General features: G+C 39.9%; 2 protein-coding genes across 12 annotated transcripts in view; both read right to left on the bottom strand.

Moving 5' to 3' along the window:
- Positions 1-18,723, bottom strand: part of LOC129725096 (potassium voltage-gated channel subfamily KQT member 1-like) — a 612,086-nt gene that overhangs the window by 293,212 nt on the left and 300,151 nt on the right. The gene's annotated exons all lie outside the window — the stretch shown is intronic.
- On the bottom strand, positions 12,674-14,432 carry LOC129725100 (leucine-rich repeat and death domain-containing protein 1-like). Its single transcript, XM_055680555.1, has 2 exons — positions 14,281-14,432; positions 12,674-14,220 (listed from the first exon to the last, which is right to left on the bottom strand). Exons 1-2 carry the CDS (start codon positions 14,310-14,312, stop codon positions 12,753-12,755), a joined length of 1,500 nt encoding a protein of 499 aa, XP_055536530.1. The 5' UTR covers positions 14,313-14,432; the 3' UTR covers positions 12,674-12,752.

Raw genomic sequence — 18,723 nt, 5'->3', positions numbered from 1 at the left:
CCAGAACCAAGTTTTTTTTTTGTTCTATTTGGAGCCCCAAACATTCCTAAATTTATCGGAAGTCGATTGGATTAGTCTCCGCTTGGCGCATTGCATTTCAAATTTATATGGAGATTTGTATGGAAAAACCAACATTTTTGCATTTTCCGTTCTAAAGAGCTCAAAGTGGCTCAAACCATAGGTTTCCTGACTTCAAATGGTAGGTTTTTTGATGCCTAACAACTTGGCCGAAGACATCAAAAAGCTAGGGTGTCCCAAAAAAATACTGGAGCTGTTCAAAGTTGAGTATGTCGAAATTTATGTTGCAAATAATTTTTTCTGCCAACACTGCAAGTGTACCGGCGTTAGTCAGATTTCCATCAGAATTAACCTCTGAAACACGTTGTAGATTCTACCTACGCCTAGAATATTGACCTGAATTTGTTTGTTTGATCCAGCTGAGTGTATAAACTTGTTACGACAGGTTATTTCTGATAGGAATCCTACTGGCGCCAGTACATTGGTAATGTTGGCAGAAAACAAGATTTTCTGCATTTAAATCGACATACTCAACTTTGAACAGCTATAGCTCTTCTTAGGGACATCATAGCTCTTCAGTACTATCTGCAAAATTATTAGGCATCCAAAATACTATACTTTTACATAATGTAGTGCATCATCAAATCATTATTGAGCTCTCTAGAAAGGTAAATGCAAAATAGTAGGTTTTTCCATATAAATTTTCATACAAATTCGAAATGCAATTCGCCAAGCGGAGACAACCAAATCGACTTCCAGTAAGTTTTGGGTTGTTTGGGCCCCAAAAGGAACCAAAAAACTTGGTTCTGGAAAGACAATAACTTTTTCCCACCCTAGTACACATTCAACAAGTACAGTGCCTTCCCCGAAGTCGACGGCCTCTATCGGAATACCTGCCAAATATAGTTTCCACCCAGATGGTCTCGAGGTATGATGCTGGCCTAACAAGCCAGTCGTCGTAGGTTCGAGTCTCGGCTCGGGAGAAACTGTTAGTGTCAGTAGGATCGTAGCGCTAACCCGGCAAATGTTCTGTGTACTAAACAGTTGGCTGCGAAGTCTGTGAATAAATAAACCAAAGGTTGAGCTCAGAATCGGAATGTAGCACCAAGGTTTTGGTTTGCTTATAGATTCCACTTCATAGTTCATGCGTCTGCGCCAAACACCATTTCCAGTTTGCCGCCAAGGATTGAACGCAAGATTCTACGCCCAAAAACACCAAGAGCTCACCGATGAGCCTCTGCGTCACCGGGAGAATCAGTGTTTTATAGAGTGCTAGTTTTCTAATGATTTGCAAGCTGCGGGACCTAAGCTGGTAATGGTAATGGCAACTGGGATACGAGCAACCAAGGGAAGATCGGTGAACCGGTGGGAACTTGGTTGTATGCTGACAGGGAAGGGAAAGCTGTCCTCCTCGTAGAGCAGCTTGTCTGAGCGTCTGTACTCCGTGTTAAGGGCGGCTCAATCAGCGTCTGATCCCGGAACGGACGGCTGGATAACGAAATGCGGTGTCTCGTCAGCTACATCCAAGACGGTAGCCCCGTCGCAAGACTAGGCATCCGCAGCCCTAGTAAGGCAGTATGCGGTATGTCGAAATTAAAATACTACGAACAATCAAGAATTGAATACTGACCGGATCAATCGGCAGCGACCTAGACGACGAAATAAGGACAACGATTGGAAGCTCGATACATGGAACTGTAGATCGCTAAACACCACGGGTGGTGACCGGATTCTGCTGGATCACCTAGAACCCCACCAATTCGACATCGATGCGCTCTAGGAGCTTTGCCGGAAAGGCCGTAGGGCACAGTACTACCCAAGCGACGGCACAACTAATGAGGTGGGTACCGGCTTTATAGTGCTGGGTAGGATTCAGGGTCGTGTGATCAAGTGGCAGGCGATCAACGATAGGTTGTGTTTGTTGAAAATAAAAGGCCGGTTTTACAACTAGACTATTCTCAATGTCCACTGCCCTCCCGAAGGAAGACCCGATGTAGAAAAAGAAGCGTTCTACGCACAGCTGGAGAAACTCTACGATAGCTGCTCGCGTAGAGACATCAAAATCGTCATCGGGGACATGAACGCTCAGATCGGTAGGGAAGACATATACAAAGCCCTCCCCGCCTGCACACCGTGACAAACGACAAACGGCCAGCGATGCGTCAACTTCGCAGCTTTCCAAGGACTGGCGAGGTACCATCTTTCCCCGAAAAGACATCCACAAAACCACATCAAAATCACCTGACCAACGAACAGCAAACCAAATTGACCATGTTCTCATCGACGGCCGGTCTTATCGACGGCACGCACCCCAATCGCGGTGCGGATTTTGTCTTGGACCACTACCTAGTTGCGGTATCTTTGCGCTCAAAACTGTCGATCGTATACGACGCGCGACATTGCGCGACCCCGCTGCTTAACATCAAGCAGCTCCAGGACCCCCCGGCTGCGGAGGAATACGCGCAACAGCTCGAAGCGGTACTACCCACGGCGGAGGGGCAGCAAGAGGATTCTGAACATGAATGCCAGCGAGGTGGTCGACAGGTGGAAGGAGTGCTTCGATGGACACCTGAATGGCGATACAGAAAACAGAAGCGTAGCAGGAACTGACCTAGAAACACCAGCAGCACCATGTTAATGAAGTTCTTTGTGGCTAGAACGCTGCAAGGAGTCATCTCCAGGATTTGGGAGAAGGCCAAACTGCCAGACGAGTGGATGGAGGGAGTCGTCTGCCCCATCTACAAGAAGGGCGACAAGCTGGAGTGCCGCAACTATCGCAGTATCTCGCCATTCAATGCCGCCTACAAAATACTCTCACAGATCCTTTTCGTAGTATATCACCTTTGTCGTGCCCACACATCACATCTTCATCGACTTCACGGCGGCCTATGATACAGTTGATTGAGAACAGCTATGGCAGATCATGCACGACAGCGGATTTCCGGATAAACTGACTCGACTATTCAAGGCCACCATGGCGCAAGCGATGTGCTACGTGCGTGTTTCGGGGATACTCTCAAGCCCCTTTGAATCGCACAGAGGGTTAAGACAAGGTAATGGACTTTTCTATTTGCTGTTTAACATCGCCCTTTAGGGTGTTATCCGAATGGTGGGCATCGACACGAGGGGCACGATTTTCACAAGGTCTGTTCAGCTTCTGGGCTTCGCGGATGACTTTCACATCATAACACGTAACTTTGCGATGGCGGAGGAAACTTACGCCCGACCGAAAGCCCAAGCCAAACGAATCAGACTGCGAATAAAGGCGTCGAAACAAAATACATGCGAGCGAAAGGTTCCAAGGAGAACAACAGCCTCCCAACTCAAGTCTTTGCGATGAGCTTGAGGTGGTCGACGCGTTTGTGTATTTGGGGTCATTGGTGACCGCCGACAATAACACCAGCAAAGAGACGCATCCAGGTTGGAAATCGTGCCTACTTTTCACTTCAGAAGACACTTCGATCGAGTCGAGTGCAACGACGCACGGAGTTGACGCTGTACAAAACCCTGATAAGACCGGGAATCGGACAACAACGCTTCTCGCGGAGGATCTTAACGCCCTTAGAGTTTTCGAACGGAAGGTGCTGCGGACTATCTACGGTTGAGTACAGACGGACGACGGAGAATGGTGACGGCGCATGAACCACGACCTCCATGCGCTAATGGGAGACAACCCCATCTAAGCTGGTTTCGCGATCAGTGAAAGATTCTTTATGCGGCCGTTATCTACCTCTTTATCTCACAGGCTGTGAGTCACAGCTAAATAATCTCATTGCCGCACATCATCAATGTACCAAATGCTACAAAAGTAGAAACAGCAAACGGCGGTCTACTTCGCTCTCTACCAGCCACCATGTACTTCGTGTTGGCAGATTCTTTGATAAGCTCAGTTTTCGCAACTCCCCTCTTGAGAGGTCTAAAGGCCTCTTCCACCGCTCTACGGTTGATACCAAAGATGTAGATATCGTCCACAAAACCTAGGAGCATGTGACACTTTGTCATGATGATGTCACTTCTCTGTACGCCGCCACCCGTCCGTATGGCCCCTTCCCATGCGAATCAATCTAGGGGAACTGCTCCATTATTCATCCATTAAACCGATATTAATGAAGAAAGCACAGATTAAACACCAAATTTTCACAAAATCATTGAACAAATAAACAAAATACGCTTACGTGCTCTTATGGAATTGTTCAGCATTGTATATTTAGTAAACTTAGCTAGATTTATCCCGAATTTTGTAAAACAAACCATTTTTCACAATGCTTCCATATCCATCTCAAAACTTAAATTACTGCTCAATCAATCATCTCACTACGCCCCCATATTCACCACACTGTTAATCATGAATGAATCACATTATCTTGAATGAACGTAGCCGCAGCCCGTCGTAGTAGGTTACCTAGATGTCCGCTGCAGTTGTTCACGTGCAAATATGGTAACCTAGGTAACCACTGCAGTGCTGTCCATTTATGTCAATTATGTCGGAATAATTCAACATTTTCAGTACCTATGATTTTTTCGTATTAACAGAAACTGATTTGGCAACTTTTGATTTTCTTCAAGACAGTGAAAACAGATGAGAATACATGCAGTTGAAATTTAGGAATTGTAGAAATTCATCTCATATATTTTTGCTAATTCAAGCTAGTTTTTGGAAACTTGAGGTAAACATTTCAAAGATTAAAGTATATCAAATTTAGAGCTTTTAAGTGAGTTTTTAAGGATTCTACTTCATGAGAAGTCTAAAGTAAACTAAGAAGAATCCTTTCCATGGATTAGCAGATTGATTTAGTTAGAAAATATGCGTTTTTTCCCTGTTTTCAAATGTGTTTTCATGTTGTATGAGATGAATACATGGGCTGAGATGAATAATGGAGCAGTTCCCCTAATTAGTTTTGTTGGAAAATCATATTCGAGTATTATCTGCAATAACTCATTTCTCTTAACTGAGTCGTACGCTGCCCTGAAACAGATAGTGAGTCTGCAAGTTTACCTCTAAAATGTTATCGAGGATTAGACGCAAGGTAAACATTTTGTCCGTAGTGGACCGTGCCCCTCGAAAACCGCATTGGTATTCACCAACTAAGGTTTCCTGCAACGGCCTCAATCTGTGGAACCGAATGCGGAAAGAATTTTATAGACGATTATTAGCTACAGTCCAGGCAACAGGCTGTTTTTGTAGATCGAGCATATAAGACCCTCAAACCAGTCCGAGGGCAATACTTCATCAGCCCATACTTTAAGCAAGATCCGAATGGATGGCACGACGTGAATTCTATCCTTCCCATTCTTCAGTACTTTAATGCTTCAAATTTCAAAATCAGGTTTATCTAGAATACGCTTTCTTTACAGATGGGAAATTCGTCCGTGACCATGCTGGACACATAATACAAACATATTGGAGTGGCGTTTTCACGCGATTTTGACGTAGAACTATGTCTAAAGCAGCCGCAGATGTTTAAATTTTGTCCAATTTTTTAACTCGGTTGATTTTCAACAAATTTCCCTCGTTAGGAAAATCAATTACGCGTCTACCAAAACCAAAATTGTAATTTTATGACGTAGACAATTGTGCTTGTGTTTTACATCAATTAGAGCATTCCGGAATAGAGATGATGGCCAGAGATCGGATATCAACTCCGCTCATAGCGAATGATCAAATACCACCCAATGCGAACAAGGTTTGTACCATGGGAATGATTTTTTAGTAGTGATGATGGTCGTTTAACGACTTTAACTTCTGTCAGAAGTTTTGAAGAATTTACTTAACTGTTCAACAGTTTTGCTACAACAAACAATACTTGTATATTATTTTTATTTTTATTGATTTTATTTTTGCATGAAAATACGTACTTTTTGAGCAAGGGGAATTTTTATTCTTTTTTACATTATATATGAGAAATTTTACGTCGGTTTCAAAGTTTCATAAAATGAATGTATGATGCTTGAAAGAATTCTGTATGCCAAAAAAAACTATAAAAACATTATTCAGTCATTGGAAAAATAAAAAAAAATCAATTAAAAATACTACAAGGTATACAACCCTAGGGTTGTATGAAATCATGACGTAGGACTAATCACTGTAATTGGGGAGCTCCGTAACCACAAGGTTACAGAGTCCGCCTTGGTAAGCGGGTGGTCGTGGGTTCGAATCTTAGTAGAATCAGGCAATTTGGTTACCAAAGGACTTTAGCATGGGTTTATTCTCAAGGCTTCCCACCAAGTACCTTTCCTTCAATCTCTATCCTACAGTACCTCTGTTGACTTTCCTTCTAACAAAATTAAGTCCCTGTTATAACAAAACTGGTGTGAGTTACGTATGAAAGTTCTCTCCAGGGAATTGTTATTAGGCGATATTGTTAGGAGGGACAGAGGCTCGGTATAGTAGCGTAGTAAGCTTGAAACGGAAAGATAAAACTTACACACAAGCACGGATATGAATGATAAGCGTATCGCTTACTTCAATAGTGATATTGCCAATAATATGAATTGCGGAGTACAGAAAACACTTGGGCAATATCACAATAGATCTATGCTCTGGGGTGGCATTGTGCAGCTCAATTCGAACGATTTTCCCTATTTTCGAGTATGTCACATACTGCCAGTTATGCTTTAAGCTGAAAAGGAGCTGTCATTGTCATTAGTACTGCGGCTCATCTAACCCGCAGAGTCGAAAAAAATACGAAATACGAAACATAACGCCCCCCAGCGATCATTTAGTTTTGTACGAGTTGCTCGAAACGAAATGCGCAATGTCACCCCTGGTCGCAGTGATGAGTACACAAAGGAAAAGAAAAATCACTGTAATCACTGTAAATACAGATAGAATTAATTCGTTTGTTCAGTGATTCACGTATTTAAATTTTCAGCCTTCCCTTCATTTTTTCAGAAATATACTTAATACCACTCGAAAGAACTTTAGATACACTTGGTGATATTGTGCTTGCAGTGTTTTTTTTTATGTGCAAACCACATTCAACAATGTTGAAATGTAAAAATATATTCTAAATAGATCTTCGTAAATAGACAAAAAATTCACAAGCACTCGCCGGCTCATATTCTTCAATAAATTAGCACTCTTAGGAACTTCCTCGTTCGATATTATGTCGGTCACGATTATTTAGTGAATATCGAAGATTAAATTAAATAAAAATAATATATAACTTATAACCGTTGCAAAAATGTTCAATTCCTGTTGAGTAATTTATGATTTTTATGGTAACCATATTCATGAGATAAACATTCAGTTACAATTAGTAGCAGCATTACAGTTTTGATTGCACGCGAATGGTAGTCGTGCCCGCTGCAATGATAGACGACGAGAAACTAGCGGCGTTGCTTCTACCAACATGTTTTCTTTCAAGACATCAGTTTTAATTAAGATTTAAAACAGGTTTAAAAATTGTTCAAGAAAATCAAACTTTTTGAGAAGCCTTTACCTTCGAGACATCAAACTGGTCTAGGCTCATGGAAGCAAACATAAATTGACCTATTGGGACGGGTAGGCTTTGTCAATTTCTTTTGATATTGATGCAGAGAATAGCACAGGGAATGGTTGGTGCACGGTGCTTCCACAGACCGTTATTATAAAAAAATGCACCAGAGAATCTGAGTGCACCATTCGATTTGTTATGACGTCCAGAATCTCTGGTCAAAATTTCAAAATCATCGTACGGTACATTTTTCAGTAATGCCCTTTTGAAGGTCGTAAAGTACAAAAAAGTGATATAAAAACGACGAAATACTTTTTGTAAAGCACGTATTTCAACCACCATTTTATGAAATAACTTACAAAATAGTTCCTACACATTCCAAGGCTTATATTTCAAGATATTAACAATTGGTGAAAAGATTTATTTGAAAATTCCACAAAAAATTGTGATTGTTCTAGATTTGACTGTGAAAAATTGATTTTATGTAGTCAATGTCTTCAGCAAAATTGTTTCATAGAACAAGGCCTTACTTCTGGCATTTTTAGTTTTTCGATATTTTTTCTAATTTTCAATACACCAGGTTGCTTCCTTCAGCAAAGTTGTGGAAAATTTTAAAAGAAAAACAATTGCTGAATACTGCGATGTACTATCTGTACGTTGGACACGACAAAATAGTTTTTTTTGTGGCAAATATTGCGTCAGATCAAATGATAGTTAACAATAACCAATATGTTTTTGGATAGATAAAATGTTGAACAATTTTCTAATATGCTAGTTATCATCTTTTTTTTCATTGCAAAGCGGTAAAAATCGATAAAAAGTGTTAAGGACAAATCTAAGCGAACAATGAACCAACCACATGCGAGTATTCCTAGCACAGACGACATGACTACTAAACTTGGAACTAAACTTCAAAATCGTAACATTTCACAGCTGAACTTGTTTTGAATTGTTGACATACATATAAGGCTTTTCGGGTTATTCCACTAAAATAATGTTTTCCCGAAAAAACAGGCCACTTTTATTCCCATACGTGAGATCGAACTTTGGACCTGTAACACTGGTGAGTTAACTGAAATAATTCCTGATATTGATAAGGCTCTTATGTTTGTTGTGTCAGTTGTAAAGTGCTTTTTTGTTTGAAATTTAACTCAAAGATCAGCTGTTTCGAAACGTTTCATCCTAGAATGATTATTAATTGATTAAGGTTCGACATTTCACGTGTAGCAAATTTAGAAAAAGGGCAGCAACGTAACTGCGCTCGTACTCTACTACTTTTCGATCAAAATTGACCCTCTAGTGCCCAAGTTAATTTTCAGACGGACTTCAAAAAATCACTATGAAACTTAATAAGCATTTTTTTAAGTATTGATTGAAGCTTCTTAGAGGTTTTACTGAAGACCGTTTAAATGCGGCACTGGGCATTAGAGGGTTATATACAATATAATTGTATATCTTTAAGCTTTATAACTTCAGTTTTCATAATGTAATCTCATGATTGTTCCTGGTAGAATAATGTAACCATTAGCCCACAGAGTTTTTGGCTTATGTTGAAGCGTTCTCAATTATTCAGTCTTCATTGAAACTTCGAGCAAACGCCCCGGGGGTATCTAGTGAGATCAAAGCCCGAAAACAACGATTGTTTTGCACTGCATAATATTCATTAATCATCATACATTTCTTAAAACATCACAATCTCTAATCGAGGTCTTGTGATAAAACATATAATTATTTGTTTTTCCTTGCGAACTCACAGACGCAGTTGTATGTCAGCTGGGCCTTGTTCAGCAAAATAAATGATAATGATAGTATAATGAGCTTTGAAAGCTTCGTGCTGCCGTTGTTGGTGCCGACTGTTTTAGACCTTTCCAGTTGGATAATCGGACAAGATGAAATTTTATGAATTGGCTTTAGTTCCCAGCTAAAGTACGCCAAAGTGTCCCTCCCGTGTGTCATAAATAAGGCGCTGGAGTCGCCAGACTTTTAGTTGGATATTTATTTTTACATAAGGCTTTCACAGTGTCTAAAATTCCTCGAGAGGTGTAATAGAAATTGATAGCTTTTATCAAAACTGTAAAGGAAGAGCAAGTTAAATTTCACGGAAAGCCTTAGCCCTAATTTAATTATTGGGTTCTTTTAACTCCCACACAATTTTCACAATTCACAACATTTTTCTCCAAGTTCAAACCTAAATGAAAGTGAATATCGCAAATTTCGCATAATATTGATGTTGTTCGGTGCCATCTTTTACCGACCTCATCAAATCGATTGAAAATTATACCGAAATAAATTAAGATAGCCTAGTTTAAATTTCCTATAGCAGCTATATATCCAATCCCAAAAAAAAACTGTTGAACTGCAATCCAGGTCATTGGGTATGGAGCTGAACCTGTTTTTGTTATGCTGTTGTAAAGTGACATGTACCCCGGGACAGCCACACACGTAAACATAAACTCCCAGCAAACAAAGAACAATTTTGCAAATTGCTACAAAACCATTCATTCTCGTTTCTTATATTCCAATTCCACTCGAGGCAAAACTGACTTGGTAATCATACCGCTAGTACCCTGCACCAAAGCAAAAAACAGTGCCGGAGCCAGCGACGCTAGGATTCTCCTTTATTGTTACACCCGCGTGTAAAAGTGTGCAAGCAGTATATCTACTTTCAAGCTCTTCCCTCCCACTTGAGCACCCGCACGGTAGAAACTATATAGCACGGCCATGTATAGTATCCTGATGACAGTCCGTCTGAGTTAAGTGGCTCTCTATGGACGGACAGACTTCGATGACCTGGAACGGATGGAAAGAACTCCCGCAAGGTTTAATTTCATTTTTATTGATTTTTTCATTAATATACAGCGCAATCGTGCCACTGGGCGAAGAAGCGCACGACACGGCACCGAAAGCGATTAGAGGAAAGCCAGGGTGGAAATCTCGCCAGTATTTGATAAAACAAATGTATATCCTGTACTCTGTTTGACCTATCCTAATAACGAGGAGTGTAGTTTGTAAAACATTGTGTTTGGCGGAGAAAGGACCTAGGACGTGATGTGGCCGGTAATCTGGTATTTTTACGATTGTGAATAGTACCTATTGTTTTTGTAATTAGAAATGGTATGGCAGATTCATATTGTTTTCATTTGTTCTCGTTTACCAATGTGTACGAGTAAAAATCATTGCTAGTTTTCGTGACCGTCGTGTATTCTGACAGAATCATGACCTATGACTCATGATATCTTGATTTGAACTCCGGATATTATGAGCTATGAAAAGCGTTTTCACGAACAAAAGATGTCAGTAATTATCCATTGGGTATTTTGTCTTGAAAAGTTGGGTAGAAGTAGTTTGGAGTGTACTGTTTAAGCTGTATCTTTATCGCTGTCAGTTTTCCGGAAATTGGCGTTACCCGAAAAGCAACGACGCGAATTGGTTTTGCGCATGCACCTGTAAAATCGTCAGCGCTCTCACCGGGACATCGGAATACAACTCGGAATCATGCAGTCAACCGTGAGTCGTGTGACAAACATTTGCGTACTTGAACCCTCCAGAGCAAAAGAAATAAAAGATCTAAACCGAATTTGATCCAACCTTTTTTAAAAGATCAGAAATTTATCACATTCATTGGAACAGTAAGGAACATTTCGAAATTTCTCGTAGTTCCGGATTTATTTAAGGTAACCGTGGGATAAGTACCCTTCCAGGGACACAGGCTAGATTAAAAGTGGTAACGAAACCTTGCTTGGGACATATTAAACTTCAACTTTTTGCGAAACAACACTGTTGAAAATCGGTAGTTGGTCACTTGTACATCTCCGGTGGAATTAATTTTATTCACATTAGTTCCGAAACCCTTAGGTCCAGGTAGTCAAATATGTTTCAAGTGGTCATCAATGGTCTTGTTTTACAAAAACTAAAAGTTTGATATGCCGCAAGCAAGGTTTTGGAATCATTTTTAATCTAGCCTGTGTCCCTGGAAGAGTGCCGTGGGCCGTTCAATAAATCCGGAACTACGAATGATTTCGAACATCCTTTTTTTTCGTAAGATTTACCTCTTAATACCTCTTCTTTAGTCTAGGTACTCGTGGCAGACATATCACTATTGATGGAAGTGATCGTCGTTGTCATATCGCACCCTTTCTCCCAATTAGGCACTGAATTTCGTATGAAATGTATTACCTCATTAGGATTCGCAGACCAGACCTCAAAAGGCTCCAAAGTTCCTTTTCCAAAGGCTCTTATTCTGCGCTGTATTAGTGCACTGCAGTGGCAGAGCAAATGTTCTGCGGTTTTACATTCGAACCCGCAGAGACGACAAATTTCGTCATCTGATTGACCAATTTGTTTCAGGTGATGCTTACTTGGACAGTGTCCTGTAAACAGTCCGGTAATTGTCCTTAGTCCCTTTTTATTTAAACTAAGCAATTGCTGGCTTTTCTTGACGCTTGGTCGAACATCCTTACTGTTTAAAAAAAACTATGATCAATTTGCGGTCCTTTAAAAATGGTTGAATTAAATTCGGTTGAGATATTGCGGAATGGCAGGTAAAAGGGTTTCCATTTTTTCGGCTCAGGAAGGGTCAGGTACGCAAGTGTTAAATAACTCTGAGCATCACATCAGGATCACAAGCATGTTGTGCTTGGATGTGGTCAGAAAGTTGAAGCTGTTCAAGTCTTTTGTTCAAAAATCCAAGAACCGGGTGGGAGTGCATCCGTACAGAGTGAAAAAGGCTCCAAATCGTGACGAACGGTAGAATACGGTGGGAAATTCACGGGTCCGGAAACTATACTCCAAGATGCTGACGAAACCTTATCGTCTCATCATGGACGTCAAGAGGAACTTTCGGTAGCTTCCAAGGCTACTACTCAGATTTACCCATACTCATCCCATCACTAATCAATAAATCCGAGTTACTAATATGACTCTAGTTAACAAGGAAAATGAACCACGAACTGCATAAACTGTTTCGCGAACAGGGGACCGGCAAGTTGCAACCATCGACTGAGTAGATAAAAGATGACTCATATGAATGACGATGGCCACGTCACGACCTGTGACTGATTGATAAAAAAAGAGACCGGTTTACGATTAGGTACGTAACTCATTGAGATCATTGTAGCCATTAGACGGACTAGACGTGCTAAAAAATCTTAACCGTTTGTGACTTGGCTTTAATTTGGTAAATTTTCTGATTGTTCTTTTTTCAAATTAATACTCCACTGTTAAAGACATTTTATATTATTTATTGAAATTTCATCCGTTGGTGGAAAACTGACAAAATGTGAATTCACCATTCCAAGCTCAACCGTTTATCTTTGCCATCAAACGGTCAATTTGTTCGTTATAGTTTGTGATGGTCTTGTTATGTTTGCCAATCGTATTTAGTAAATTGTTTTTCTTTTGTTGCAGCTCCTCCAATTCACCCTCAACAACTGACAATTCTTGCAGATTACGCTTGTTCTCCTCTTCCTCTTTTTTAATCTCGTCCATCAAGGCAGTGTTTTTGGTTTCGTACTTCTCGAATAGGCTAATTAATTGCCTTAACGGATCCGTTTCTCCACTGAGTTGTTTAGTGAAATATTCGTTGGCGATGAAGTCTGTCAAATCATTTAGTTCTTTGTTATCCTTGTCAAATTGCATCCGAATGCGGTTGAGCACGCTCTGAGCGGTTTTCAAATCATGATCTTTGTTAGTAACTTTTTGCTCCAGACGCTCTTTCTCAGATAGTACGATAGCCTGAGAGTTATAAAGTGCTCCATTAGCCACATTGTACACCAGTTCATCATCGCCATCACAGGGCCCAGGTTTGTTAGTACTGCAATCGGTGGTGCTAGAGTTCCGCAAGATTGATGATTTTTTAAGCGCCAAAAACTCATCTCGATGATACTTTATGAGCCGAGCAGCCATCAGCGGATGCAATGATGTACAGCACACTTTCATTCTAGCTTCAAACGAGCACGGTTCATGATCTTGATCATGTTCAAATCGCTTTCCACTTAGAAAATTGCTTAGTTTTTTGCAATCCCAGTCATTTCCAGACAAACCAACATACTTTACTGAAGGGCTGAGTGTTGTTTCAATAAAGGCAATTCGATTCTTTTGTAGCAACAACGTCTCTAACGCAACGACATTTTGGAAACCCGTGTCAATTGCTACTAACCAATTGTTAGACAAATCGATGTGTTTGAGTTTCCGATTGCTCAGCTGCCCAGACAATCGGGTAATGCGATTATTGGCTAAATTCAAACTTTCCAACGATGTCAACGTATTAATATCGTCAAAATTTACATGCATGATCAAATTGCAGGATAGATCGAGAAAAGCCAGTGATTGCATTGAACCTAATTTGTCCAAATTTTCCAATTTGTTCATCGATAGCACTAGATTCGTCATATGGCTTCCGGGAGCAACTTGAATCCTATGCAACTGATTTCGTTTGGCATACAAATTTTTCACGGAAGCTGCAACATACACTGTGGATATATTATTGTAAGTAATATCAATGGTTTCCAACTGCAAATTGTGCAACGCAATATCCTGCAGCAAATTGAACGATATGTTCAATGATTGCAGGTAGCGCAAACTCCCGAGAATATTGGTATCGAAAGTATCCAACAAATTTCCATGCAGATCCACATTTCGAACATTGCTTTGCTGGTACAATTTACGTGCCATAGCGTTAGAATCACGTCCCAATAAACGACAACTCAAATCTTCCGAACATTGTATTAATATTTCGGCTGAAACGAGTGTCCCAGCTACCAGGAGCCTGAAATGAAAAGTTTTGATAAATATAGAAAATACATGATGACATTTCAGTAGGTATTACCAAAAAACTGCCAACATAAGTGATCGACCCATTGTAGTTGTAATCGCACCTCCACAAAAAAACGTCTATTCGGTTTGAAGCTTACACTGGAAATGAGATTCCGCCGGTAATTTTAAGCGCGTAATGTCGAACCGGGAATTCCCCAGCAGATAACATAGCGCTTAGGGTTATCAATTACTCCGAGAGCAAACTGATGCCTTCATATAAAAAAAATGAAATTGCGAGATGTCGACCTCCAGAGCGAATGGAAAAGAGAGGAACGCGATCTTACAGACGATCATCTTCTACGGGTTCTCGAGTATGGGAAGAGAAAGTAAGTTCAGTGAATTTGTTTTTAGTGAGCCTCCCGAATACGGTATCAGTTGAATTGAGTTTCTGTATACAGGGTTTTAAAATTCGAGCCGTATCTGTGGCATGATTCTCTTCACTGTATCTCAGTAGCGTGGGAGTGAAGCAAAAAGAGGAGAAGGAATACAAACTATTGGTTATGAAAGTTTGTGTACCTGATTTTCCGAATGGAATCTTCGCTATACCTTCAGGATGTAGTTGGAAGAACGCGGGGAGAGAAATGTTGTGCTTCATAGGATCAAAAAGCTAACAAAAAACTATGGAACTGGCGAGGGCCTAGCGTGGTTGGTAACGTCTCCGCCTGGGTTCAAATCCCAACGCCAACACAGGTGTCAATGGTTGTGAGATGGCGTGATCCACTCACAACCAACCCAACTGGTCTGGAAGATTTCCTGAGGCGAAAAACGGATCGTGAGTTAGGGTCCTGGGTGGAGTCGCCTCGGTGATTGGCAGTGGCACAACAACAGTGGCGGAATTAGACCGACGGAAAATTTATTTTGAGTGAAGTTACTTGGACAGCAACTGACGACAGCATGTTGTTTTTCATCTCGTTATGAATGTTGGTTCTTCCAAGCTGTCGCAAATGGCAGCTTATAATCTTCCGACATCTTTTTTTTTAATAGGGGATGGATGCTTTGTGATGAATTAATTATTTACTAAAATTTATTCAGAATTTTTATTGTGTGTTCTGCCACAAACGGTTACATACAACAATATCGCACGCTTAGCCTTGGGGCTATTAGCGGTCTCGATCAACTAGATTGGTTAAGAGAATTTGTTATCGATATTGTTTTTGGCACATTTTGTATGTGTAGGATAAGTACAACGATACACCGTGCCCCAGTGCTGAGTTGAGAAAATTTCCAGCTCGAAAAGGTCCTCGACTCGATCGGGAATCGAACCCGATATCACAACCGTGTGGGAGAGCTAGTCGACCGACATCGCTAACCACAGAGCCACGGGGACCACAAACGTTGAAGCTCGATTATGAAAAGTGACCAGAATGACACGATAACCTCAATGCTCACCTAATATTTTGAATGTATCTTAGAGCATTTTTTTCTCAGCTTTCCAATGGTGATGTCAAATTCAAACTCGGTGGTTGCGAACTTGCTCAAAAACACGTTTTTCTGATGAAATCCAAGATGGCGGCCAATTTTTTTCTACTTCAAATGAAAGCTCTTTCTTTTCTCTTGGAAACGATGTGTTGGTTGCAGGGGGTTCAATGACAAATTTAAGAGAAATGAATCAATAAAAAGGTCAAGAATTGCTCAAAAATCATTTCTTTTAAAACCGTTTAACCGATTTGTGCCCGAGGGGTCCATCAATATGAACTAACCAAAGTGGTTTTCTCATTTTTTCGCTACTTTCAATCATTTAGACATAAAAATATCCTTTTTGAAAGACCTCATGTCACCAGTGGGACGGTTTCAGCGAGAATTGCTCATATGCTCTTTGAAGGTAAGATTTTTATCATAAATCAGCCCTAAATATTTAACTTGGTCAGACCAATTTAACATTGCACCGTTCATCATAACAACATGATTATTGGTGGGTTTGAGAAAAGAAACTCTTGGTTTATGGGAAAGAATAATTAATTGTGTTTTTGATACATTAGGAAAAATCTTCCATTTCTGCAAATATGAAGAAAATATATCTAGACTTTTTTGCAGCCTACTGTATATGACAGGAAGGCTTTTTACTTGTACGGAAATGCTTGTATCATCACAAAAAAGAGATTTCTCACATCCTGGTGGTAAATCAGGAAGATCAGAAGTAAAGACATTATAAAGGACTGGGCCTAAGATACTTCCTTGAGGTACACCAGGTCTAACAGGCAATCTATCAGATTTACTATTCAAATAGTTAACCTGAAGAGTGCAGTCAGTCAAGTAACTTTGGTTCATTTTTGTGATGTAAAGAGGAAAGCGGAAATTGGACATTTTAGCTATGAAACCTATCTCCCAATTGGTCTCGAGGTACGACGCTGGTCTAACAAGACAGTCGTCATAGGTTCGAGTCTCGGGAGAAACTGTCGGTGTCAGTAGGATCGTAGCGCTTGCCCCGCAATTGTCCTGTACACTAAACAGTTGGCTGCGAAGTCTGTGTATAATAAAAACAGAAGGTCAAGTTCCGAATCGGAATGTAGCTTTGCTTTGCTAGCTATCAAACCTTTATGCCAAACACTGTCGAATGCTTTTTCTATGTCTAGGAGAGCAGTTCCAGTGGAATAACCTTCAGATTTATTAGTATGAATCATATTAGTTACTATAAGTAACTGATGAGTAGTCGAGTGCCCATGGCGAAATCCAAACTGCTCATTTGCAAAAATTGAATTTTCATTGATGTGTGTCATCATTCTATTAAGAATCATTCTTTCAAAAAGTTTGCTTATAGAAGAGAGTAAACTAATTGGACTTGATGCTTAAGCTGGATTTTGTTCAGGTTTTAAAATTGGAGTGACATTTTGAATTCCATTTTGAGGGAAAATATGCTAATTCAAAGCATCTGTTAAAAATTCTCATCAAGAAATTTGAAGAGCTTTCGGGAAGTCTTTTGAGGAGGATATAAAAAATCCCATCATCTCCTGGTGCTTTCATGTTTTTAAAGTTCTTGATAATAGTTCGTTTTTAATTCAAGTTTGTTTCCTCTTCAGGAATTTCTTGAGTGGTGAACTGATCATACTTTTGTGATATTTCATTTTCAATAGGACTCATTACGTTCAAATTGAAAATATGAACACTCTCGAACTGCTGAGCAAGTTTTAGAGCTTTTTGTTTATTCGTAAGAAATATGTGGTCACCATCTTTGAGGACTGGTTTCTCAAGAACCTTCGAAAGCTTCCAGAAAGGTTTGGAATATGGTTTTAGTTATTCAACTTCTCTCATGAAATTTTCATTTCGCAAGAAAGTGAATCTATGTTTGATTTTCGTTTGTAAATCTTCAAAAATAACTTTCAAAGCAGGTTCACGAGTTCTTTGATATTGACGTCTCCGTATGTTCTTCAAACGTATAAGAAGTTGAAGCTCATTGTCAATGATTGGTGTATTTAATTTTACTCTAGCCTTAGGAACTGATAAATTCCGGGCATCGAGAATTAAACTGCACAAATCATCCAATGCTCCGTCAATATCAGCAATGTTTTGTAGAACAATATCACAATTCAAGATCGTGGTACGATATCGATCCCAATTGGCCTTGTGATAATTATGCACAGACCTAGTGGAATTTAAAATAGTTTCACGGGATATGGGAAAAGTTATAGGAAGATGATCAGAATCAAAATCTGCATGAGTTAACAAATCACTGCATGAATGACTTTGATTTGTTAATACCAAATCAATTGCGGATGGATTCCTAACAGTAGAAAAAAATGAGCAAACTAGACTGTCATGACCGAGCGAACAAAATACATGCGCTAGAATGAGCTGTCGTACGCAACACAAGACAGTTTCGTTGCCTTGTGTATGCAGTAACTGTATATGAGCTCTCATGAATAGCTCATGCATGAGGCTGTTAGAGTGAAAAGAGAGAAAAGTCGTCAGTATAGTGTCGCTCTCCAGTCATTTTCCTAAGCTTGTCCATGAGCATAGTTTTCCGAAAAGTTTGAAACAATCCCACTCCTTGAACAATTTCTAAATTTGCTTCCAAAACCTAATAAAAACTGATGTCTTGAAAGAAAATATGCTGGTAAAAGCAACAGTACCAGAGCACAGTGGTCTAAGCTCGAAAAATCGTGATCGTTTCAGATTTGACTATGAAATATTGATTGTATGTACCCAGTGTCTTCAGCAAGTTTATTCCATATAACAAGGCCTTTCTTTTGGCGTTTTCGGTTTTTTGATCAATCCCCCTAGTAGTTAGATGAAAAAAATAATTTTTTCTAATTTTCAAAATACCCGATTGCTTTCTTCAGCAAAGTTGTAGGAAAATCAATAAGAAAAAGAATTGCTGAACACTGTAATCTTCTATCTGTACGTCTGATATGACGAAATAGAGTTTTACGAGGAACAGTCCTCAAAATTAGTTTTTTGTCCATAACTTTTTCTGTAATCGTCGAAAAAGTTCAAGATGATTTTGTTCATTTTGCTAAAC

This window comes from Wyeomyia smithii, chromosome 2 (assembly GCF_029784165.1).
Source record: "Wyeomyia smithii strain HCP4-BCI-WySm-NY-G18 chromosome 2, ASM2978416v1, whole genome shotgun sequence".
In the NCBI taxonomy this organism is placed as follows: domain Eukaryota; kingdom Metazoa; phylum Arthropoda; class Insecta; order Diptera; family Culicidae; genus Wyeomyia; species Wyeomyia smithii.
Note: the sequence above shows the minus strand (reverse complement) of the source record. Positions and strands in the feature narration are given on the sequence as shown.